This window comes from Acanthopagrus latus, chromosome 17, assembly GCF_904848185.1.
Source record: "Acanthopagrus latus isolate v.2019 chromosome 17, fAcaLat1.1, whole genome shotgun sequence".
Classification (NCBI taxonomy): domain Eukaryota; kingdom Metazoa; phylum Chordata; class Actinopteri; order Spariformes; family Sparidae; genus Acanthopagrus; species Acanthopagrus latus.
In genome coordinates, this window is record NC_051055.1 from 20261685 (window position 1) to 20286667 (window position 24983).

The following is a 24983-nucleotide window of genomic DNA, read 5'->3' on the forward strand; positions in this document are numbered from 1 at the left end:
TGACTGACTGTTCTATATGTTAGTTTTGCATGCAAAAACATACTCAAATAAAGTAAAAGTACCTTGGAATTGAATTAAGTACAGTACTTGAGTAGTTACATTCCTTCACTGTGCTTTGTCATTGAAAAGTTGCACACAATTAGTTTTTGCAAAAATATTCTGTCTGTGGCCGGCCTCCATGTGACATCCATGAAACGTGTCTCCTCCCACTCTCAGTGATGTGTCACAGCGTAACACGAGACGCCACACTGCTCTATCAGTTGTTAACAGCCATGTGTTGCGCTGATAATGACGACAACGGACATGTGTGAGTGTGTGTGCATCTACGAGTGTTTACTTTCCAGGAAGTGTTTCCCTCATTCAATGCCGTGTAAAAATGTATGTGCACAAGCAATTTGTTGGTCAGTTGGTTACCAGTCACAGCCTTCTGGTCTCAAGCTGTTGTCACTGCGGGTGGGTTGGTCAGTTAAAACAAAAGTTAGAGACCCCATGTTGAGTTTCTCCCGGGTTCACAAGACAAACATCCATATGGCATGACCCAGATTACAACCCTGATTACAAAAAAGTTGCAACTGTTTGAAAAGTAGATAATCATTTGCAAAAGAACCATGTTAACTGCCAAGTTTTATTTCACATTCCAGAGCCCATTAATGATCATATATTTACAAAAATCTCTTTTCGAATGAGTATATTTCAAAAAGGATCAAAAAATAATCCATTCTGTTTAATTCATGTTGTACACAGTGTCCTGGATTTTTGGAAATCGGGGTTATAGAACCACAGTCTCTGCTTGATTATCTGTGTACTGGAGAGGAGCGTAGCCGTAGACGTAGCCGGCAGAGTTGTTTTTATCAGAGTGTCAGATGAAGAGAGAAGTGAGTGATGACAGGAGATAGAGAGCTGAGATGACAGCTGTTTGACGGAGGAACAGCAGGAGGACGTAGCACACGTGAAACATCAAATGTAAAGGAGGATGCAACACGCTGGAGGAACACAAAGCAAGACACCCATACACTAAGAATGAGTGAAACTCCACAAGAGCTTGAGGTAGGATTGCTCCTAAAATGAAAAGTGGACCGTGTTATAAGGCTTAGTTTATTTTGTTCACATGGTAATGATGCTCATGTGTGTTTTTGTTGCTGGAAACTGGAGTCATTTATGTTCCTGGGGAATTATATGATTAAATGATGTGGTTTGCTGAGGTCTGCAGTGTGCCAAGTTGTGGGTTGTTGGATGCCAAGATACAAACTGATATTGTTTTTATTTGCATTCTCCAGTAACCTAATTTTAGACTGTATGACGGAAAACATGCGGCAGGATTTTACCGAACCGTAAAGTGATATTTGAATAGTAAGGTATAGATCAGTGGACATATAGTTATGATTTGTGGGATTTGCTTTTAATACCACTTTGTAATGAGCTCCACATCATGTTGCAGCTCTTATATGAAAGTTAAGGTTCTGAACTGAGAGGGATATTTGTCAATCAAAGTGTGAGCAGAAATTCCTGAGTGGTTCTTAGGAAATATTGGGAGGCCTCTTGTGCCAAGTGGTGGAAATAATTCAAGCTGTGATCAGATGTTAAGGACTGATGTGTTTTGCATGTGTTTTGATGCAAACACTTTTGTGTGGCCAGTCAGCCTGGATGTTTGCATGGTGGTCCTGTCATTTTACTATGTTATATGTTGTGATGTTTAATGTGTAACCCATGATACACTGTTATGGTCACTTTTGAGTAATCAGGCTACATCAGTGGCTACCAACTTGGGGATCTGGACCTTCCCAGGGGTTGCAAGACAAATCTAATGTGTCATCAGATGATTAAGGACACAGGGGAAATACCCCTCTTATTACTGGTTCCAATGTGTAGGATTTAGGTAAATTTGGGGCTGAAATGGAATATAATATTCAGGATTATGTTTTCATTCATGTTAAAATCCCCTGAATATAAAAGCATTGTGTTTTCCCTACCTTAAAATGAGCCTTTATATCCGCAGCGGGGGTGAGTTCTCTTCCATAGAGGCCGCCATGTTGAACCGCCTTGTTTCTACAGTAACATAGACCGGACAAACCAAGTACTAGCTCCAGAGAGGGCCACTCATGCAGGAGAGGGTGAGACGAGGGGTGTTCAACTGGTTGCAATCACCAAACTTACCACTAGATGCCACTAAATCCTACACATTGGACCTTTAATTCAAACTTTTTCTTAATTACTCTGGCTTTTTGCAAAATATTGGCGATAGTTTGATTTTTAGCAAAAGGAAACCTTTTGGATGAACTGCTTGAAGACATTACAATCTATGATGAGACATTATTGGTGGACATTGCTTAAATAATGAGGGGACTCTATGTAACAACATAAAGCAATTTAAATGTATTAAATGCTTACCTATTGGCCATATGAGAGCTATGGATTTCGTTGTGAAGGACTGCATTCCCAAGTGACTTGTTTCAGCAAATGTAGGTAACGTTAGTTTGGAATTGGAGTCTGCAAACATAAACTAATGACAGCCTTGCACCACAACACAAAACTCTGCACTAGGCTTATCCTGGATTTTCCACGTAAAATCATGTATATTTCTATATTTATACAGTTAAAAGACAGTATCGAAGCAACTACATGAAAAATATATTCTAAACAATGTTCTGGTATTTCATTTGAACCTGTTACATTGTTTCACTTGTTGTTGTCTTTCAGCCTCAGCTATCAGTCCAACCATCGTCACAGCCAGAACCTGAGAGGGGGCTTCGGCCTCCACCTCTGTTTCAGCTGCCACTCCCCAACCAAGATCTCTCTGAGACCCATCACCAACCCCAGCTACAGCTGTCAGAGTCTGTCCCTGAGCACCAGCACCAAACACAATCCACAGAGTGGATTAACCATCGAAGGCTACGTCTCCTTTTCTTGGGGTTGTCCTTATGTGCTGTCATTCTGGGACTAATTTATTACATGCATCACAATCAGCAAAATAGGAGCGAAAACCTGACGGAGACTGGTAGGCCTCAAGAGAAATACAATGGCACAACAACGTGGCACAAAAAAATCTTTTGCCCAATTTGTCTAACTGTCCTCTCACTCTTTTCTGTAGAGACTGCATGTGTCTCCCCAGCCTGTCAAATGGCCTCAGCCCATCTCTCCATGTCTGCTGATCCCTTCACGCAGCCCTGTGATTACTTCCTGTTCACGTGTGGCTCTGACAGACTTTCACCAGACAGCGGGGGGCGACAAAGGGGTCAGGGCATCCCTGGACATCCACAGAACCAAAGAGGACATGCCGTGTCGCCAGAGAGGAAAGCACAAATTAAAGAAAGGGAAGACAGAAGACTGAGAGAACATAAAATACTGGACAGAAAAAACGTGCTGCTGCAGTATATCAGGGAAACTTTGGGTAAGAGTCACCACTAAAATGTCCTCTAATGTTCACAACTCTGTCTTGTATGAATTAATCCAAACATATTGCTGTTTAAGAGAACATATCATTCTAATGTATTGTCTGAATTGTGTTTTTTGTGATCTGTTCATCAGAATCAAAGGACAGACTGGGTAGTACAGCAGTACAGAAGGCCAAAGGATTCTACAGTTCCTGTTTGGACACCAAATCCGTAGAGACAGCAGGAGTGGAGCCCTTCCTCGAACTTGTCCAGAAAGTGAGATAAAATGCCCTTAAAATGTGAGCCTTTGGATGATAAATCCAAAAAGACATTATGTCAAATACAATGTTCCCTTATCACCCCTTTTTTAAGATTGAGGGGAATTAATTTGTCCCACACGTTGCCATGTCTCACTCAATTAGATTATGACCCTGAAGACTTTGGTGATCCTCTGACTTTTTCTCTAGCACCAACATGAGGTTGACATTTGTGGTTTGGAGCAAAATTTCTCAACAACCGTTGAACTGCTGAATTGTGACGAGATGTGCTACACAGATTCATACATTCAAAGAAAGCATTTGTGTGCAGACAAATTAAGTTATTTTATGGCACTTAAGTGCAAAGTCACACCGCCACCTACTGGCCTGGTATACATACTACAGATAAACGCTAAAGAAAAAACCTTTCCGTTTTCAGTAAAACTGTTAACATGTAAACAGGGCCTTAGTTGAGTTCTTCCTGCTTGACAAAGTCATTTAGAAGCACAATTTCACATATTTCTTATGGATTGTCTCAGCTTGGTGATGCGTTATTTGTAAAGGTGACATGCAAATATTTTAATATCTGTGTCTCAGGCTGGATGGTATGGTCTCAAAATAATATCACAATATTTTTCGACTAGATCGCGATATACAATATGTACCTTTATGATTTGAAATCTTGTGAAAAGCACTTCATAAATGTCAAGCCTGGGTGACAAAATCGATTATCACTACTTCAATATTAATATTGCAACAATATTATAGGGATGATATTGGCAAAATACTGATCAACAAGTCATCAGTAGTTGGAATGTATTGACTAAGTGGGTAAAGGCAAGTATAAACAAATAGGTCTGGCTATTTCAGAAAATTACATCACTTTACTGTAATGCAGCCTTTAAAACCAGGAAACAACACCTACATGTATGACATATCACAATGTAATGATATCCAAAATCTAAGATTGTTCACAGTCTCATATCACAACAAAAATATACATCATATATATTACTCAGTATTTAATCATTGTCTCTTTCTCTCTCTGTGCAGTTGGGAGGCTGGGCAGTATCAGGCCAGTGGAATCGGACTGATATCAACTCTACCCTGAGCCTGCTGATGAGAGACTACGCCACATTCCCATTCTTCAGCCTCTCTGTGGGCAGAGACCCAAAAGAAACTGCCCACGGGACAACCAAAAGATACATACAGGCCAGTATCCATTAGGCTAATTTGTGAGTCCTAAAATGCTGATGGGAGCACTGCCGCCACAAAGCAAGTGTTCTTTTATTCCCCTAACCCCGGTCTCCTCTTTGTCAACAGATTGATCAGCCAGATCTGTTGATCCCCATTGAATGGAACAGCAAGACACAGAAGTCTCAAGCTAGAACTCAGGTTGTTGACTTTGCCAGACCACTATTGATTCAAGAAATATAATAATATTCATCCATCGGACTAATGCATTTCTTTATCATTCTCCTGTCACTTTTCATCCAGACACTGCGTCCCTTCTTGGCATCATGTCAGACATACCTGGCACTGTTGGGGGCCCCGCCCAGCAGTAGAATGCTCCACGTGGGCACGTTCATCTCTCTGTCCTCTGAGCTCGCTGTGGCCGCTACACCTCTGCACTATCGGCTGTCGAAAGGGCAGCTTTATCAGCGCATGACCATCAAAGAGCTACAGGTACCAGAGAAGGAAAATGCGTCACTGCACACACACACTGTGTTTCAATCTGCTTAAGTAATTGATTCTCTTTATGTATATATGCCAACAGAGCCAGGCCCCTTCCATTGATTGGTTGGGCTGTCTGCGGGCTACTTTTGATCCACTGCCCCTCACTGAAGATGATCATGTCATTCTACATAACTTACCCTACATGGTGCACATGTCCCGCATCATTGGCAAATGGCTGAACAGGGATGAACTGAGTAACAGGTACTGTAAAGAGATATATACACAAACCACAATCAATCCCTTTTTTTCTTTTTTGACCTTGTGCTGCGACATTCTGCTTCACTCAGCGGCCCACTTCAAACTTACATGGTCTTCAATCTGCTGCACACCCTGATGCCCGCTCTAGACTCCAGATTTTCTGAAACACAGAATAATTTGTCAGTGGCTCTGGGTAAAAGTGAAGGGGTGAGTCCACACAGACTTTGCTTTCTGTACATTTATAAAAGATGTCACAGATGGGTTGGTTTGCTGAGTCTCAATTTCATTATGGGCCTCCTCACCAGGTAGCCCCTCGCTGGAAAGACTGTGTGTTGGAGACTGAGAGAGGATTTGACCTAGTTCTTACAGACCTTCTCAAAAGAAGGAGGGCACACAGAGAGGTAAGTAGTCATGGGAATTTGGAACATATGATTTGTGCAGTGTTTGAAATTATAAGGCCAGTATGACGTGTATTAAAAATGTTTGTTGTTCAACAGGCAGAGGAGATTATTCAAAACATCTTTACTTTCTTTAAGTCAAAATTACGCGAACTCAAATGGACAAATCAGACGTCTCTCCGGCGTGTCATGAAAAAGGTAAAATGTGACGCAAGTTTCTCCTCTTGTCTTCTTGGAACTGCATTTTGTTGGTGTTCGCATCTCAATAAAAGCCTGTCCTCCTGCAGGTTCACTTTTTAATTCCAAGACTTTGGACAACAAAAGAGATCTCTAGTGAGGCTGAGCTTGACCTGCTTTATTCTAAGGTATGTTACAGACCACAATTGGCTCTAACAGATGATGTATTTAAAGTTTGATACCGCCTTAATAACCCCCGCTAAACTCACCTGAACTCACTTAACTCACAAAACAAAGAGCACCATTAACTCTACAGCCTGTATGATTCCAGGTGACAGTTAGCCCACAAAGCTTCTTCTCAAACTATGTCCAGCTACTCTCCTTGTGGCAAAAGAGACGCCGTAACCTCTTGACAGAGCAGACCGAGGCCACCGATATGTGAGTGTCTGTCTATACTTTTAAAGTTGAGAAATATGAATGTTTTAAGCATATATGAAACATCTTTTTCCTTTAGCCTGTCTGTTACACCCGTCCTCCAAGGAAATGAGCTCCTCTTTCCCATGGGAATGTTTGTCCCTCCTCTCTTCCACCCTACGTATCCAAGGTAATTTTTGTTACCATTATTGTTTATTATTAATTATCAAACATTATAAAACATTACACACATGTCTGTTTTCCTTTTTTTTTTTTTTTTTTTTTTTTACAGGGCAATGAATTATGGTGTAATAGGTTTCCTAATCGCCAAAGATATCCTCCACCTGATGCTGCCTGAAAGTAAGAGACGTCCTCTACTTGAAAAAATGCGTTTGGTATCACGTTTAGGTCCCATATACAGTTGATTTACCTTAAAGGGGCAATCTGTAAGATATAGAAACAATTGAGTTTAAAACATTTTTTTAAATTAACCAACTTTATAAAAGGAATGTGACGAAACAACAGTGATGACGTTGTGTCAAAGACATTTATGTATTGTGTTGCATGCTAACCAGCCAGCCCCAGCCCGTCCTATCTTCTAAAGCTGCTTTGTCTTTTAGTGCCCAGAGTCACAGTTATCCTCTGAACCACTGTAACTTCCCTCTGTTCTGTATCCTCTGTCTTCAAACCGGAATCTATCAGTCTAGGAGGCTGTGATCAGTCCCAGTCCAGCAATGTTTCGCTGAGCCTCCTTGCCTGCAGTGACTCTGCCCATGATCCAAGTTTGCAGCCCTTTAAAACTCCATTCAGCAAATAAGGCTGCTAGCTCCACGGCTTACTGAGCTAATTTGCTAGCTAGCAACAACCAAAAATATTTACACCAAAGAGTATAGCGAATTTGCCACCAGTTACTCTGGTGACGTGCTGTCACCTCCTGGCCATATTTTACACGTTACAGCTTTAACGTCCTTCTCTACACTCCACTCACAGATTGTCAATGTATTACCATATTATCCTCTCTGTTGTGGTGTAGTTTATTCTCAGAGTCAGACGGTGCATGCTGTGGGGGAATGTGTGTGGGCTCACTACCTCACTGTGACTGAACAAGCCGGCCGAGGTAGAGTGCTCACTCTCTCAGCAGCGCAGCGGCAGGAGGTGTGGGTGCAGTATTCTGCACTGCAGATAGCATTGCAGGTGAGCAGCCCTCTTCAGGCTTTGTCCTCTGTGTGCGCAACAACAGTAGGTTCATAAATCCATATTTACGTCCACATCTTCTCTCAGGCTTATCATCAGAGCCTAAAGAACCATCCGAGAGACACCACCATCTCAGGACTATCACACACTCGCCTGTTCCTCGCGTCTTTTTCTCAGGTATTGAGCTATCTGTAATTTCAGTATTTATCTCTTTTCCTCTCAACTGCTCACCCGGCCTTTTAATGCATCTTTTCCAGGTTAACTGTGACTTCGACCCATACCATGAATTCATGCCCTTGGAACCCTCATTCCTGATTACAGTCATCTGCTCCAAATCTGGCCTGTGTCCCACAAACCTTGAGTGCCCCAATAAAACCCAGCAGCCTGGATTACAAACATGTTGAACACACTCCTCTGACATCCAGCAGGTTTTGTTTTTGTAATGACTGATGATTCTTATGGATAGTAGTAAGCCCACTATGGATGTTGGCAAGCTGTTTTTGGGATAAAGATTGTAAGTTTATATAACAGATATTTGTTAGTGAGGATACCTAAAGTATGTAAAAAGCAAACACTGACTTTTTTTGTATCTGTAGTTGTTGAGTTGTTTGCATGTACATAAAAGCATTGTGTAAAATAAAATAGCTGAATTTGAAAAACTTCACCTCTTTCATTTTAAAATGAGCTCCTAATTAAGCTACAGTTTAGTTTGGTCTGTTAGTTCTGGACCAGTCACACAGCAACCAAAGTAAATGTTATATTTTTCCACAACAAATCACAAAATTACAGCTTGAATCTCAGGACATGTCTGCATGTCAAACTTTCCAACAACCAACTGGGAAGGCAAAGCCAAGAAAGCTGACGTGGAAACGCTAATAACAGCGTTACATCAAGCAAAAATACACAAATGAAGGTGGCAAAACAAACAGTGAGACCTACCAACACTCCGACTAGACGAAGCCTTGGAAAAGCAGGAGCCAGGCCGGCTACTGAAACGAGCCTTACAGGAGCAAGAGGAGTCGACCGGGAAGGAACAAGTTTCTCTGCCGAGTGAGTAACGGCTCCAGCTAGCAGTAAGCTTACTTAAGCTAGGCTAATCAAAATCTAGCTAGCTAAAATCAACGGCAAAGTTCATTAAAGCAGGTTTTATCTTTTATTTTGTGTTTTTTTTAGTCCAGTTCAATTAAGTCATTTTGTTAGTATTTCAGCTTGCTCCAGCCAACATTTTGCCTTCCTTGAGTTGAAAAACCAACACAAAACAGGTGGTTTTATGTGAAGTCCAGGCACTGTATAAGCAGATGAGGTGTCCGTCATATAATGATATATAGGATATTAATTGGATATTCAAGTGTTTCAACTATGTTCTTTGACATATATTTTTTTTCTTTTTATAGATCTATGCACATCTATTATGCATACACATTTTATTTTATTGAGCAAATGTATTGTTTGACTTCTAAACATGAAGGTCTAATTACTGTTCTGTGCTGCCAAGAGTGCAATTTTAAGGAAAGATGTTGAAGTCTACATGTATTTAAAATGTGTCAGTGGACACATTAAAATTAATTCAATATAAAAAAATTAACCATTACCTACAAAATGCAATTTGGGATGCAATCTCTCTCTAGAAATAAAATGGAAATGTTACATTAAAAAAACAGGACTTGGTGTGCTCAATGACATCCCTCCCTACTAAGAAAATGTATGATATGTTTATATTTGAATGTATGCTCAGGGCTGCGAGAGTTATTTTAAAAATGTATTCCAATACATTTACTGATTCCCTGTTAAAATATGTAGTCAGTAATGTAATCCAAGTATCACAATATTATAATAATGTGACCTGATTAATTTGTTACTTTTGGATTACCTCAGTACCAAATATATGCAAATAAAGACATGGGAAAAGAAATATCAATAAAATTACTTTTATTTACTCTTAATCGTGAATGTTTATGTTTAAAAGGCTGGTTAACAATGAGACGCCTGTATGGACTACGAGATATCCCATCATTCAAACTAAACATTAAGATAAAATAGTCATCATTGTCCAACATGTTTCCCTGTAAATTTAGCCAACATACAACACTGCATAACAGTCTGGCAGAAGATCTCCTGCTACAAAGCTCTGTACATGTTATACAGATGGGGATATGGGATGTGACCAAAATGGAGCACTAAACTTAAATGTTTAAATCCATTTTTAAGAAAAGCAGCAGTTTTCTTCTCCACATCATGCAGTGTTTATGTGACTTGTACATTTATTCTCTACAAAAACCACAGACAAAAAACAAGTTAGGTGAGGATAAGGAGTGTGAAATCTCCAAAACAGATCTGAAGCAAAACTCCCAAACCCGACATCCTTATAAATCTTCCAGAAGAAGACAGCCAGCAAGATGAGGAATTCAGAAGAAAAGATCAACATCACAAACAAGGCAAAGTCAGATTGCTAGAGGAAGAGCTTACCTTTATTAGCATTAAGAGAAATTCATGTTCTTTTGATGTGTTAAATGTTTTTTTCTAATGTCTTATTTTGTTTTGTTTTTTTTATACCTCCATGTTCTCAGGGAAACTCATGTACATCATCACCTTGTCATCATTTGTCTCCACTGTGCTTGTCATTTCTTTTAGTGAACTCGTCTCAGTCGTTATAAAACAAAAAAACAACAAATCATTTTGGTTGCATATTTTAATGTAAATGTATTGATTGATAATCCAAAACGTAGTAATTGATAATGGTAGAAAATACAGCCACACTTTCCACATGAAGAGCAAACACACTGTATACTTCACATGGTGGCCAAACACCATCATACAAACTTACACATGCAGTGTGTAACAGGATACATGTCTGTATTCCACATGACATCACTTGGGAAATGTCAGCCCAACATTTCCATTATATCCATTTCCAGTCTATTAAAAAAATGTCCGTGTACTGTACTGCCTCCACTTGGTCAACATCAGTAGTTCACTGAGTGTTGGTCACAGGACGCCCCAAACTTCCTCAAACGCAGAGCACATCTTGGCACAGGTCAGCGCGGCAGAGAGTGGGTAGTTACTGATGGATACATTCTTCTCTGTGTAGTCCACATTCACCTAATAAAGACGGGGAGATCAGCAATAAATATATTTGACATGTAAATCTGTGAATCAGCTTCCATCTAGAGTCATTTCTCACCGCTCCATGTGCAAATGCTCCAACCACCACTGCAGCTGGTCCGTCTGGCACCAAAGTTCGGGGGCATACAGCCTCTCCAGAAGAGAAGGAGGTGCATATGCGGGGGCAGCCAGGAGGCAGGTGGTCCGACACTGGGTTTTTGATCATCCTCAGAAGCTTCTGAGGACCATCGGCGGCCCTGACGCTCAGCTTGTGCAACAGTTGAACTAAGATAGAAGAAGAGAAAAAGGAATGTTTAGGAAATCAGCTCAGGTAAGTAAGACTGGCAGCTTAGTCACAGAAAGTATTCAACATTAGAAGTTTACCCATAAGGCCACAGAAACGAGTGAAGGTTCTTGGAATGCGGGTCTGTGGGTTGATCTCTATTAAGGCATTTTTCTCTGTGTGGATGTAAACCTGCAACAGGCCTGCCCTGTTCAGCGGACTGTCCATCAACATGAGCAGACACTAATGAAAAGAAAACAAGATTTTTCAGTTACTTGCATGGCCTTTCACAGACATGCTTTGAAGAACTTTACATAAGAAAAAAATGCTCATCTGTAGCAACACGGAAACACAAAGGTTACAGCATAATAAGGAGATGTGCCAGTGTCAGTATTTTTCTAAAAAACATCACAGCTTCTAACTCTTACCCCCTCATTTTGCTAATTTGGCTTTTAAATCAGTGAAAAATATCTATATTTTAGAGTTTTTTAAAAAATGCTGACGACATATCACCCAATGCGTTTTTTCATAAACGCACAGGATAAAGAAAACACTGTGTAAGGATCCCTTAAGTTGTGTTCTTATTCAAACTTGTCAGTGCTCCCTGATGGACAAACAATGTCCTGGTGACACTCTTTCTATGGTACTGCGACCGTGCCAGACTTCTTTATTATGACAGTTTTCTACGTATCACTGATGAGCTAAAATCGCTCATGAAACCAATGTCTTTCAGGCTCTCCGTTTTAGCCTTGATTCTTGAGGTCACAGGGCAGCAGGATGCTGGCTCACCTCATCCAGACCTCTGAATCTCTCCCCAAATTTCAGATTTCTTCAATGATTCTAATGCTAATTAAGTAAAACTCAATGGCACTGTCATGAGTCATGACAGACACAGGTAAACTGGCTGTACACAGTATTCTGAATGAGTTACCTGGTGTGTGATATCTGGTCTTATGTTGCCAGGATTCCTTCCGCTTTTGATGATCATATTTTTGTGTTGGTCACAGTTTAACAGCTCAAAGGTTTTTCCGACCTGGCGAATACACAATATGGACACAACATAAAGTGTTTGGTTATTCACTTATTTGTATTAGAGACCGCGATTGTAAATGTACGGTCACTGATGTCACTACCACTTATGGCAGGTAGGGGCTGCATCACAACAACAAACAAACACAACTCTGACGCTTTACCTTCACTGTTTCTAACGATGCCCCCTCCAGAATAACAACCAGCCTCCTCTCTGCCATGCGGTCGTGCAGGCTTCGGAGGTGTTTGGCTGGTTTTGGTTCATATGCGTCCAAATGTTCAAGACCACGCTTCTTCCCAAGAGGAGTCGCCATGATGCCTACTGATGAACGGTCGCGGATTGTTCGCGTCATGGCTAAAAAGCGCGTTCACGGAAGGGGTGAGTACTTATTACTGAGTACTTAATTTGCGCCTTTTAATTTGGTCTACACATGTTTAATTACTGTATTAATGTAATGGCGTTTAAACATTTTCCGTTTTCCATTTTTAAAAAGTGGTGTCTCCTCAACGGTCTTTACGCGTGCGCGCGCGCTCGCCAGCGCCGTCAGCACTCCGTCACTAATGTGCGCCGGATGTTCTCCCACAACGTGTTGAAGTAAAAATTCACGTGTGAACGTTTTTATCTTACAGCGCAGAGTCAGAAGTTGGGTTAAAAAGGAGCAGAATAATCTGTGAGTATGTGGAGAAGTATCGCTGAGCTCATTAGGCAAAGACTTTGTTAGAGTGTTCACAACCGAGGTCTTGTTTTGAAAATACGATATGCGGAGTTTGGTTAACGCGTGTATTAGCAGCTCACTCTGTCATTACTTTGTCACTGCAAACGTGCAAAGGCGTTTGAATTTCAACGTTTAGGGTATATATGTCTCCTGTAATGTACTCTTGAATCCATAAGTAACACCGTAAATGAGTAGACAGCACAGCGGAAACATGTAACGTTAGCAGCATTGGATTGAGTGAATTGTAATACTTTATTGTTCTTGGTCACTATTAACTAAGATAACGTTACCTATGAGTGCATATGATTACGAATGGCAGAATGTCTGAAAGATGATTGGTCTGCTCAGTTGTAGCCACCAGAACGTAATAGTCAGCTTCTAGCTTCTCTTTAATGACTTCAGACACAGCAGATTCGCATATTGACACACTTTGATTTCTGCGATACTGAGATATGTATTCTCTGTCATGAGCTGCCGCTTCCCTTAATGATAGCAGATAGTGTAGTAATCTTATTAATATAATAACATTACTTGGTAAAAAAAAAAAAAAACATATATGTTGGTCAGTGACAATTACACAAATGAATAATCGATGATGTTTTTATGGTAGTGGTCAAGTAAATCCTAATTTTGTTAAATAATTATATTATTTAATGGATGTTGTGGAATTCACTTAAGCTCAATACAATGTGCTGTTACTTGCCGTATGTGCAGGTATATGTAATGTTTTGTGGTTCACCCAAAGTACCTTTAAAACACAACATGGATGAAGGACAGCAGTAACAGTGACCTATGTTCATATACATTGATATTGACAACACTATTTTTCTCCATTTTTTTTTTTTTTTCAGGCTATTTGTGTAGCTCGGAGTCATGGGTCGGAAGTTGGATCCCACCAACAAGGTGAAGAGAGGGCCAGGGAAAAAAGCCAAAAAGCAGCAGGGAGCAGAGACAGAGTTGGCCAAGTTTATAGATGATGGTGATTATTGTGCCCTTTTATTATATCACCCTCGAAATACACACCATGATGTTTAACAAAAAAGCACTATGTCTTTGTGACTGCATCATTATTTCTTGTCTGTTTACAGATGAAAAGGGACCAAAACGCCTGTCAAGTAGAGGCAGGAAAAGGTAAAAGTTTGACTGATTAAATACCGTGAAATAGCATAAATCTGTTCACAAGTCGCTCATTTATGTTGTCATTTTACAGAGCTGCAAAAAGAGTTCAGAATCTGAATAAGCCTAAGGTTTCTTCTGGGAAACAGCCTAAGAAAGGTAACAAACAACTAAAGAACTTAAACACATATGCATGTTTGTGTATTTGGTTTGCAGTTAACTGTTTTGACAGATGATAAAGATTCAAATGAATGGAAAAAGATGTGTGATGTTCTGTGGGTGTTATTTTAGTTTATGGAGTGTTGGACCCTTTTCAAGGGAAAATAAATGAGTTATCTCTTTTAATCAGGAAATATACATTTCCTTTTTCTCTGAAGGATTCAGTGATGAAAACAGTAAATGGCTGACACCAGCAAAGAGGAAGCGCAAAATTGATGAACCGGAAAGTGAAGATGACAGTGATGAGCACTGGGAGCAAGAGGAAGATGATGAGGAGGAGGAGGAGCAGCAGCAGCAGCAGGCACAGCAAAAAAAGAAGAAGGGAGAAATAGACCAAGGAAAGAAGTGTGCCAAATTAGGAATGAAAGAAGTGGAGGAGGGAGAGGAGGAGGATGACGACGATGATGATGATGATGAAGAAATGGTTGATGACTATGGTACCCTTGATGATGGCAGTGGTGAGGAAGAGGCTGAAGAAGAAAGTGATGGAGATGAAGTAAGTGAAATACTTTTGCCAACTTTTAATTACCTGACCTTTTTTTATCCGATTATGACTGTGGTGTGCTTTTTGTACTTAAAGCGAAACTCTTGCCAAATTGCAACCTAGGCTTTTTTATGAATGTACCCGAGTCAAACCTTTGTGTAAAAGCGGGAAATACAACAAAAGAGGCACTTTTAAGATTTACCGTATTTTCGGTTCTGGGTCAAGCTCATTTTCTCACTGCATGGGGCACTGAATGCGACTTAACATGGAGGAAAGTAAAGGTTAAGTTTCACTTTAAAGACAGGAAATCTGACAAAACTTGTAATGCAAAATGTCAACACTTTTTTACTGCCCAGATTGCTAATTTCCTAATACAGTTCCCAGTATACAACTCCAACTTATCACACTTCACTAGTAAAGTGTTAGAACAGTGCTAATGGGAGTTACAAAAGCTCAAGCAGTGTATCTTTTACAGTTTAAGGATGGTCAATGCTGTGACTATACTGGACTGTATTGAATTGATGACTACTTTCTTTGGTTTTTGTTCCATATTTAGCTTCTTCCCATCGAGCGTGCAGCCAAGAAAGAGAAAAAGCTGAAAGAAACCATGGGCCTAGAGAGCGATGATGATGATGAAGATGAGGAGGAGGAGGAGGAGGAACAGAAATCGGATGCTGACACGGATGAGGAGGACACAGTACAGGCCAACATTGATGAAATGGATAGATTTAGGTTACCGGGGGCAGAGGAAAGTGAGAAGGAAGGTGGGCGACTCAGTTTTTTCCTCCCTTTTTAAATTTGTTTGTAATTGTTTTGCATTAAATCTAAATGTTTTTTAAACCTGCACTTATAGGTGTCCTGCCTCTGGACCTCAAGACAATCCATCAAAGAATTAAGGACAACATCGATGTCTTATGTAATTTCTCAACAAAACGGGAGGAGGGCAAAGAGAGAGCAGAGTACATCTCTCTTCTGAAGAAGGATCTCTGTACCTATTACAGCTACAACACCTTCCTCATTGAGAAATTAATAGACCTCTTTCCTCTTTCAGAGGTGGGTGATTTTTTTCATTAACCTGTATGAAATGTTCTTAAATGCATGTTAAATGCATGTTCTTATTACTGAAATGTGAATGTTGGAACTGATCGATGCACACAATTCTACCCATATAATTTTTTCAGGGCAGATTCTTTTTCATTTGTAATCAAAGACACCGATAACCAATATTTTCAACCAATACACTTGAAGTCAAAATTAAAAGCTTGATGTCAAAACTTTGAATAACTAGTGATGGAATGTAACTATGCAAAAAGTACAATTTTGAGATAAATTTATTTGATACCTTCAGTTATAGAGAGCTGGTTGCATCAGAGTAGTTCAAATGATCTTATCAGCAATTTGACAGAAACAATTGCTGATTGTGATAATGGGAAAATACTGGATCCAATAATCTGTCAATCCCTAGCTTGAGTATGTGATGGTTTTTGAGACCTGATTGAGATTGTGTGTCAGGTTGAATGGGGAAAACACAAGAAAAACATGTCTTTTTTTTTCCACCCTACTTACAGCTGGTTGATTTCCTTGAGGCTAATGAAATTCAGAGACCTGTCACCATTAGGACCAACACACTGAAAACAAGGAGGCGGGACCTTGCACAGGTAACTGCTCACACTGGGAGAGTGTCTAGATTAAAAAAATGCTTCATAATAATTATTCTTCTGGTTAATTTGTCTTTTTTCTTCTTCAGTAGAAGTAGTTGTTCTAGTCACAGTAGTTGTAATATAGTATGCAGACTTTGAACTAAGAATGCCAATGAAACAATTTGAGGAATGTCCAGATTCAAAGATACAGATGTTTATAGCTTTGCTATAGTTTTGACCTTGTAATTAACCACCACTGGATACAAAGTGAACAAATGACTGAAGTAGTCTCCTGTCAAATCCTGCAACAACTCAGTGGTCTTTATTTCCCTTATTTAGGCCCTGATCAACAGAGGAGTGAACCTGGATCCACTGGGGAAATGGTCTAAAGTGGGTTTGGTCATCTATGACTCCTCAGTACCTGTGGGTAAGTCTCAGTAAATCGGGCCATTGGAGTTCACCTGTTGAGCATCTTTATGGGAGAATATCGAAGAACGACTGTAGCCACATACGCTTTAACTGCAATTCTTTCTACGTTTTAAATCAGGTGCAACCCCAGAGTATCTGTCTGGCCAGTACATGCTGCAGGGTGCCTCCAGTTTTCTGCCCGTCATGGCGCTCTCTCCACAGGAGGGAGAGTTAGTGCTGGACATGAGCTCAGCTCCTGGAGGCAAGACCACCTATATGGGTAAGATGTGCTGCAGTTACACTTTGTGTAAATGACAATTACAGTAATTGTATGCTGTGTTTCAAACTGTGCAGTGTAGACTAGGGCTGCAGCTAACCTCTGGCATTGTCTATAACATACCAGATACTTAAACAAAATAGTCACAATAATTAGCCCACCAGGAAGTAAATTAAACAACTTGTTTCATTCAACCAACACTCAAAAACCCAAAGATATTCCAATCATATATTATAAATGTAAGCTTTTCTCACATGAATATTAAACCTATTTACTGATGTATGTATGTGAATGCTCCTCCTTTAGCTCAGCTCATGAGAAACACAGGTGTGATTGTTGCTAATGATGCCAGTGCTGAAAGGTTGAAGAGTGTGGTGGGAAACATCCACCGTCTGGGAGTCACCAACACTGTTGTCTGCAACTACGATGGAAGACAGTTTCCAAAGGTAAAGGTCATACATGCATAAAGGAACATTAACTCTGTGGTTTACATAGACTTTGTACTTTAATTTAGTGTACTGGTTTGTTGAACTGTTGTCTACAGGTGATGGGCGGCTTTGACAGGGTGCTGCTTGATGCTCCATGCTCAGGCACAGGAGTCATCGCTAAGGATCCAGCTGTAAAAACCAGCAAGGTAAAACATCATTCACCGTTCATGTATATACACAAATGCATACTTTTGATTTTAAATGATGTTAAATAATTTTTCCTGTTTTCTGATAGGACGATGCAGACATCCATCGCTCAGCTCACTTACAGAAGGAGCTGATTCTGTCTGCCATTGACTCTGTTAATGCAGAATCCCCTTCAGGAGGATATCTGGTCTACTGCACATGTTCAATAATGGTATGTGCACGGTATATCAAGGATGTGGACTTGGACTGACAAATTTCATTACTTTAGACTTGATAAAATCGAAGACTCAGATACTTCCAGACTTGCACTATAACTGTAACCCCTTGCTTGACCTTGAGCTTTTGACTTGAAAATACTGGATACCTCCTGAAAAGCCTAAAGATTTTTTTAAAAAAGGTGTCAAATATCAGTTCATTTCCCTTTTTTATTTCCTGAATAAACACATTGTAATGGCATTCAGTCAAGCTGCAGTATGAATCATGAATAACTGTTACATTACTGAGCTCTAGGTGGAAAAAAATGATACCAAAGATAATTGTGTTCATGTACAAAAACTACGCAGTGGTCAACACAAAATGAATTGCAGTATGCAAAACGTGGGTTGAAAAGGGACAGAGACACAACAACTTCCAACTTTGTGAAACATATGAAGTTGTACAAAGAACTGTAGGCTCTGTTTTTAAAATGGAATTTCATTTGGTGAAGAATGCATTATGACTTTTTTAGGACTCAAACTCAAAGTTTGAGACTTCAGACATTCAGTGTGCAAAGATATGAGACTTAGTTGTGATTTAACAACAATGGCACAGTCCCACCTCTGCTCTACTACTCTCAAAATGAGTTATGTTCCATGTCTTCTGCCTTCATTCTTAGGTTTACATGTTTGTGAGTAAGGTCAGAAGTAACTGAATATTGATCAAAATGTCTTTCACCAGGTGGAGGAGAATGAATGGGTGGTGGACTACGCTTTGAAGAAAAGGAATGTCAAATTAGTTCCTACAGGACTTGACTTTGGCAAGGAAGGCTTCACCAGGTAAGTAAGATGACCATGTGTTTTTACTCAGTGATTTAAAGAGTCTGATCTCCAGCTCTAAATGTTTTTATTTTCTTCATCCTTTTAGGTTCAAAGAACGTCGATTCCATCCAACTCTTAAACTATCTCGACGCTTTTACCCTCATTCCCATAATATGGATGGCTTCTTTGTGGCCAAGCTGAAGAAATTCTCAAATGTAATTCCATCGGCACCGGCAGGACAAGGTAACACTTTCACCTATAAAAGCATTCTAACTTTCACCGCGATATTTCCGTTTAACATGAACTCATCCTCTATGTGTGTTCTTTGTTTAGAAGACGAAAGCACGGATGCTCCTGAGGCTACAGTTGTTACAGACTCTCCTGAAAAGAAACCACCCAAGAGTGACAAGACCATGAAGATTGTCCCTGGCATAACTCAAACAAATGGAAAAGCAGCTGGGAAAATGGCCAATGTCAAGCCAAAAGGCAAAAAGGACTCACCAGCTGGACCAAAAAAGGCGAAGATTGCCAAGATGGATGCAGAGACTGTGAAAGGGGCAAAGGCCAAGAAACCCACAGCGAAGACAGCCGAGGAAACAAAAGCGTCAAAGGCTGACAAAAAGGATGGAAACAGATTTGAGAAAAAGCAGGGCAAAAACAGAAACACACCCATGAAGGCAAAAAAAAGATTGGGGAAGAATAAATTCAGACAGTTGAAGAAGATGTTGGAAAAACAAGAAATTGATTGATTGTGTGTACCAGATTCTGTAACAGCTTTGTAAAGCTTCCTTACGGACCGAGCTCATCTCCCTTCAACTAAAGAGTAGTCAGATTTGTTATCTCCTTTCATGTCAGTCATATGATTATAATGCTCATGTATAAATGGACTGTTCAATGATGCTTTCTCTTGAGTTTGGCCTTGCCTTTTTTTATTTGTATTACAGAATATTCACTGTTTGTCTGTTGAATTAATTGCAGAGTGGGACAAATTCTATACATCGTTGAAACCTAATAAATCTTTTAAGATATGTTCCTTATCACTTGTTTTGATTCATCATTAATAAGTTTTTTCTTTTTTTTATCAATAGAATACATGAAGAAATTCTTAAATCTGTATATTGACAAGCTCAAAATTTAATTAGCCAAATCTTCAAATACATTTTTGCTATTAATACACTGAGGATGTTTTTCATGAAGGTAGTACTGATTATATCTATGAGTTGTGACTAGATAAACTGGACAAACATGGGTTTTTGGTGGAGAATCTCCCACTTCTCTTGTCTGGACTTTGTGGAAACAACCAATCAGATTGCTCCCTTTCGGACCGGAAGCTGTGTTGTTTACATTTTCTAAGATGGCGGCGGGGATGTATTTGGAGCATTATTTGGACAGTAAGCTATTTATTATGCGTTAAACATGATGTAAAACATTTAAACACACCTAGCTCCCTTTGTCTTTGTCTACTATACTATTATACAGCTCATGGCTAACCCGTGTGCGGAACAGGCTGCTTTAGCCGTTCTCCAACGGCCAGCGGATTTGGGCTCAGTCTATTTGCTGGGTTATCGCATCCCTTCGTAGCGCAGAAAGGATGCTGTTTGAGATTGCACATCACACATAACATAACTACACTAGCCATACAGTACCGCCTAGTTTAAATCCCGTAAACAAGTATGGCTAATTATGTGTTTGCCCTTTCGAAATTACTGCAAGATTTGTGCATGTTAATTCACGCCGTACGGTTAATGGCAGCTGTAGCAGCATCCAGCGCATTCGACTTAGCTAGCCATCCTGCTTGCACTAACATTACTGTTTTATGTTGAGCTCACTTAAAGTGTGACTAAACTATTTGTTTTCTCCACATTAACCTTGCCAGGCATAGAAAACTTGCCCTTCGAGTTGCAGAGAAACTTCAATTTGATGAGGGATCTAGATCAACGCACAGAGGGTGAGAACAATGAACTATTTAACTAGTGTGGATTTTAACCCTGAACTGGTGTGAAAACGCATCTGGTCTGCGCTCCATTTTGTAATAGAGGCCTGTTGAAGCTCACTAGCTCACAATTTAATTTCACATCTGGACACAATACAATTAAGCAGCGGTTACAACCTGGGGGTCGAGGTTCCCAAAGAAATTCTGAGGGGTCATAACATGACCATAGGAATAAGGAAATATTGTTTTGCCTGTGGTTAAGTAATGGATTCTTTAACTTCTTTAGGCCTTGCAAAATCAGTAAAATTATACAATCCATGGCAGTAAGATGCAATACCAGTGATTTATTTTCCCATCCATTGCCAAGTAAGACACAGGCTGGTATCACAGATACCGATACAACTGATACTGCATACAAAAGCTCAGTAGAAAGGCTTTCAATAGATTTAGGAGTGGGGGAAGTCCCATTATTTGAACATCAACACACATACTTGTGACCTGAAAGATGTGGATCACTGTCCCACATTCAGTGACAGTGATGAGTACCACAAATAGATAAACTCAGTGTCTCTACCTCGATAAGGTAGGTAAGGACTTGGTCTGCCTCGACTTAGCAGCAGCTCCCTTTTCTCCCCCTCTTTAGACTGCTGTTGCACAACTTCTGCATATTCAATAATATCAAATAAGCTCCAGACATAACTGTGTCTGTGTTCAGCCGTTATCCATGTCAACTCTCTGTCAGAGGCACTTTACGCATTTACAAAGCCGTAGTTGCTTGCAATAGGCTTGTACTGTCAACTGGGTACTGCTTAGACTAGATTCCTCCTGTTAATAGTAAAATACACATTTAAAATTACTGAGCTTAGATAACAATCCTTTGATATGAAAATCAGAACAGAGATGTTTGATATGTATGCATTGATCTGCGCAGCACTAATATAATCATTCTTTGATCAACTTTCTTTTGAATAATGTCCACATTAATGCCATAACCTATACTGAGGAGACACAAGCATCACAGGCTAGTTCATCATACTCCATAACAGAACAGTCTTGGGGTATAATAAATGGCGTTTAGTATACTAACATGTGAGCGATGTTTAAATTCTGAAAATCCTTTAGCCAGGTACCTGTTGTGCTATGTCCTGTATTGCTCAACATGAGTTGATTACAGGCATTCATTCATGAATGTCCATGCATGTAGTATAAAGTATGTTATCTTGGCAGTTATTTTCTGTATATTTTAAAAGTATTACTTCTACACATTGAAGTTTTATAACACTGACTCAACAGTTGTCGGATTGTTTTGTGAGTTTTACTCGTTGTCTCTCTTTTAGATCTTAAAGGACAGATAGACTCTCTGGCTAAAGAATACACAGCCAATGCCAGGACTCTTTCCTCCGAGCAAAAGCTGTCCATACTGAGGCAGATTCAGCAGTCTTACAGTAAATGCAAGGAGTTTGGCGATGATAAGGTGCAACTGGCCATGCAGACCTATGAAATGGTTAGTATCCCAGAAGTAAACAGAATGTTTTACATACATGTGTGTGATATGTATGGGGAAACAATTGATACATCTGCTGTACAGAATTGACATGAAATATCCACCATAATCAGTCAACTCATCTGTTGTTTGCAGGTCGACAAACACATCAGGCGTCTTGACACAGACCTGGCTCGGTTTGAGGCTGACTTGAAGGAAAAGCAAATTGAGAGCACAGACTATGATTCCACCTCCAGTAAGGGGAAGAAAAGTATGTGTCCACTATATTTGCTTGGTATCTCTTCATGCTTTGTACTGAGGACTATCAGGGCAGCCAAAACCAAATTTTGCATGCTTGTGTTATTCCAGGTGACTCCAGACAGAAGGAAAAGAAGACAGCTAAAACAAGGTCTAAAGTGAAGAGCTCAGATGAAGATGGCAGTCCCAAGAGTGCACAGAAGAAAGTCAAACTCCTTCAGCCGTACGTTATGCATCTACTTTCTATCTTGTGTTTACCTTTCAAATTTAAATGTAATCATCTTAATCACTTTATGATCATATGTTCATTATCTCTTGTAATACATTTCCTTCATCGTCAGAGGAGAATTCAACAGCCCTACTACCAACTTTGGGAATGTGCACCCATCTGATGTGCTGGACATGCCGGTGGACCCAAATGAACCCACTTACTGTCTGTGCCATCAGGTGTCTTATGGCGAGATGATCGGCTGTGACAACACTGATGTGAGTTTTGGTCTATTGCCTCCTTTCAGTGTCAGCCATGGGTTCTATGAAGTGATGTTTGGGTGGAACTTAATGAAGTGAGAGATTTGACATGAGAATTTAAAAGCAGGTGGGATAAACATTACATAAAGGACACTGATGCTGCTCTTTGCTCTATTTTATGGATAAATAATGTTTTACATCAGTTGCACTTGCAGAAAAGGTGGAGGCATACAAAGGGGGAGGCTGTTTCATCTGTGTATGTTTGGACCTCTGGTAGAGGAGTCGGCAGTTATTGGTGTTGATGATGTTATGAACTGAAAAAGGAAAGCAAAATGACACAAAAAGATGCTGGCATTTGTAGGAATAAAGTTTATTTATGTTTTTTTATGTAATTTTGTGTCTTGTTGATTCTGTATCTGTTTTTCCTACTGCTGTTAGGTTGCATTGCCTAAAAATCTATAATCATGTCTTATTGGAAGGAATTTGTAAACATTCACTAGAGCAAGATCTATCAGCAAAGTAATGCGATCATGTGGAAGAGGAATGGTGGTATGCTAAAATGCCCTTTTCTGACATTTGGCAGAAACAAAAATATATGTACAACAATGCACCGCAGAGCACATAGGAGAGTAGAAAATGCATTTATGTATTTCATGGGCCCTTTACTGTGAGTGCTCTGTGTGTATTTATTTAAATTACCTTAAAATGATATACAAGTCTCCCAAAGGTCAACAACATTGTACTTGATGGCGTGTGCCTGAAACTGAGAAGATTAGATAAGAATAATGATAAAATAAAAGTAGAAGTTCGAAATAATGTTTTATCAGTTACTGTACATATAGTAGGTGTACCCTTGTCCCTTATATATATTTCCTAGGCATGATTAACACAAATAGATCCTTCCTTCTGTGGTCACGGATTAAAGAGGCAATGATTGATTAGCAGATGCTACACCACTCATATTATATGCATTGTCTCTCCTTTAAAGATTTTGGTTTTGATCTGGTGTTTTGAATAGTTTGTGTCTGGACTAAGTGCGCCATTTGCAGTGATACTTAACAGCACATTATTGTTTTTTGTTTTTTTCTTTACTCCAGTGCTCCATTGAGTGGTTCCATTTTGCATGCGTGGGCCTGACAACCAAACCAAGAGGCAAATGGTAAGAAAATGCAGTATCTGAAATGGAGGCAGCTTATTTTCTATTAGTGCATTAAAAGTGTGAGTTGTTACCCATTCAAGTCAGCTAAATCTATTTGTTGTACTTTTTTTGTCACTGCCATGCAGGTATTGTCCACGATGCTCTCAAGACAGAAAGAGGAAATAAAAACACCTGGTTGTCCTGGAACAAAATTTGGATGTTGATCAGATGGAAAACGAGAAGAATATTTCTTCATTAGTTACTAGAATTTTTTTTGTTGTTTTTCATCTTCCTTAACATTTGGTGCTTTTTCTTTTGGTTTACGTAATTTGCCTTGGTCTGATGCAGTGTGTGTGAAGGAGCCAAGTGGTTACAAAAGTATTTAAATATTGATTTTCTTTTTTCTTTTTTGTTAACGGTTGACATTGTGTTTTTTTTTAGTTAACTTTGGTGCTCTTATTGTGACTTATTTTTTTATATTTTGTTTTATGAGTGAATAATAAACACTACAACTGCCCCTATTGGATTAACAGTTCAAGTTTTCACAATGCCTTTTACTTCATTCTGATGTACAACTACAAAATTTAAGTATTTTCTTTGGAAAGTTTAGCCATGGATATTTTTATTGGTTTTTGTTTTGCTTTGTTGCATAGTTAGTTTCTTGTGCTTAGCCTGGGAACACTAGTTTTATGTTTTAAGTATAACAAGAGGGAAAAAGAATATGAAGACAAATGCTGCATACTCACAGTATTAGTCATCTGTGGTAGTGAGTTCATCTATTTCATTTTAACATTTGATTGAGTGCTGTATAGAAAGTAAGACATTTTGTGAAAAGTATTGTCATTTCTGTAGCTGAAACATTGGTACAGGGGAGAGGGGGTGCTTGTGTTGTCAATCATTTGAATACAGCTACTACCTCAAAAAGTTGCCTTTGTGGTCCTTTTCTCTGTGTTTTTTTTTTTTAAAATTATACTGCATAATTTTAACAGATACTAGTCTTGGCACCTCTAACATCGTGGTGTAGTATCCATT

The 24983-nt window shown here is 39.5% G+C and overlaps 5 protein-coding genes across 10 annotated transcripts in view; 3 read left to right on the forward strand and 2 right to left on the reverse strand.

The window, feature by feature from the left end:
* The window catches only part of fam131bb (family with sequence similarity 131 member Bb), a 56579-nt gene extending 51287 nt beyond the window's left edge, over positions 1-5292 (reverse strand). For all 5 annotated transcript variants that reach the window (XM_037074985.1, XM_037074980.1, XM_037074982.1 and 2 more), the window contains exon 1: positions 5162-5292. The gene's annotated coding sequence lies outside the window, so the exon portion shown is untranslated. The remainder of the gene's footprint in view (positions 1-5161) is intronic.
* kel (Kell metallo-endopeptidase (Kell blood group)) lies at positions 19-8676 on the forward strand. 2 transcript variants are annotated; one of them, XM_037074897.1, is made up of 18 exons: positions 22-1047; positions 2698-2995; positions 3089-3388; positions 3526-3647; positions 4682-4840; positions 4952-5023; positions 5126-5314; positions 5406-5566; positions 5653-5770; positions 5869-5964; positions 6061-6159; positions 6249-6326; positions 6470-6576; positions 6653-6742; positions 6845-6912; positions 7586-7746; positions 7834-7923; positions 8004-8676. In XM_037074897.1, exons 1-18 carry the CDS (start codon positions 1021-1023, stop codon positions 8148-8150), a joined length of 2382 nt encoding a protein of 793 aa, XP_036930792.1. In that variant the 5' UTR covers positions 22-1020; the 3' UTR covers positions 8151-8676. The 2 variants fall into 2 exon arrangements, with proteins under 2 accessions (XP_036930791.1, XP_036930792.1); XM_037074896.1 differs by having other exon boundaries at positions 19-1047; positions 2698-3388.
* Positions 8677-10196: 1520 nt separating this feature from the next.
* emg1 (EMG1 N1-specific pseudouridine methyltransferase) lies at positions 10197-12642 on the reverse strand. The gene is made up of 5 exons (XM_037075062.1): positions 12325-12642; positions 12063-12164; positions 11233-11374; positions 10928-11133; positions 10197-10845 (listed from the first exon to the last, which is right to left on the reverse strand). The coding sequence occupies exons 1-5, from the start codon at positions 12511-12513 to the stop codon at positions 10732-10734; spliced, it is 753 nt and encodes a 250-aa protein (XP_036930957.1). The 5' UTR covers positions 12514-12642; the 3' UTR covers positions 10197-10731.
* Positions 12643-12685: 43 nt separating this feature from the next.
* nop2 (NOP2 nucleolar protein homolog (yeast)) lies at positions 12686-19708 on the forward strand. Its single transcript, XM_037074903.1, has 16 exons — positions 12686-12831; positions 13728-13855; positions 13965-14007; positions 14087-14151; positions 14370-14707; positions 15252-15459; positions 15549-15748; positions 16264-16353; positions 16675-16762; positions 16883-17023; positions 17327-17466; positions 17565-17654; positions 17744-17866; positions 18592-18689; positions 18778-18914; positions 19005-19708. The coding sequence occupies exons 2-16, from the start codon at positions 13750-13752 to the stop codon at positions 19418-19420; spliced, it is 2283 nt and encodes a 760-aa protein (XP_036930798.1). The 5' UTR covers positions 12686-12831; positions 13728-13749; the 3' UTR covers positions 19421-19708.
* Positions 19709-19973: 265 nt separating this feature from the next.
* Positions 19974-24878, forward strand: ing4 (inhibitor of growth family, member 4). The gene is made up of 8 exons (XM_037075063.1): positions 19974-20062; positions 20548-20619; positions 21942-22108; positions 22244-22358; positions 22457-22568; positions 22687-22831; positions 23911-23972; positions 24098-24878. Exons 1-8 carry the CDS (start codon positions 20026-20028, stop codon positions 24135-24137), a joined length of 750 nt encoding a protein of 249 aa, XP_036930958.1. The 5' UTR covers positions 19974-20025; the 3' UTR covers positions 24138-24878.
* Positions 24879-24983: the final 105 nt, after the last annotated feature.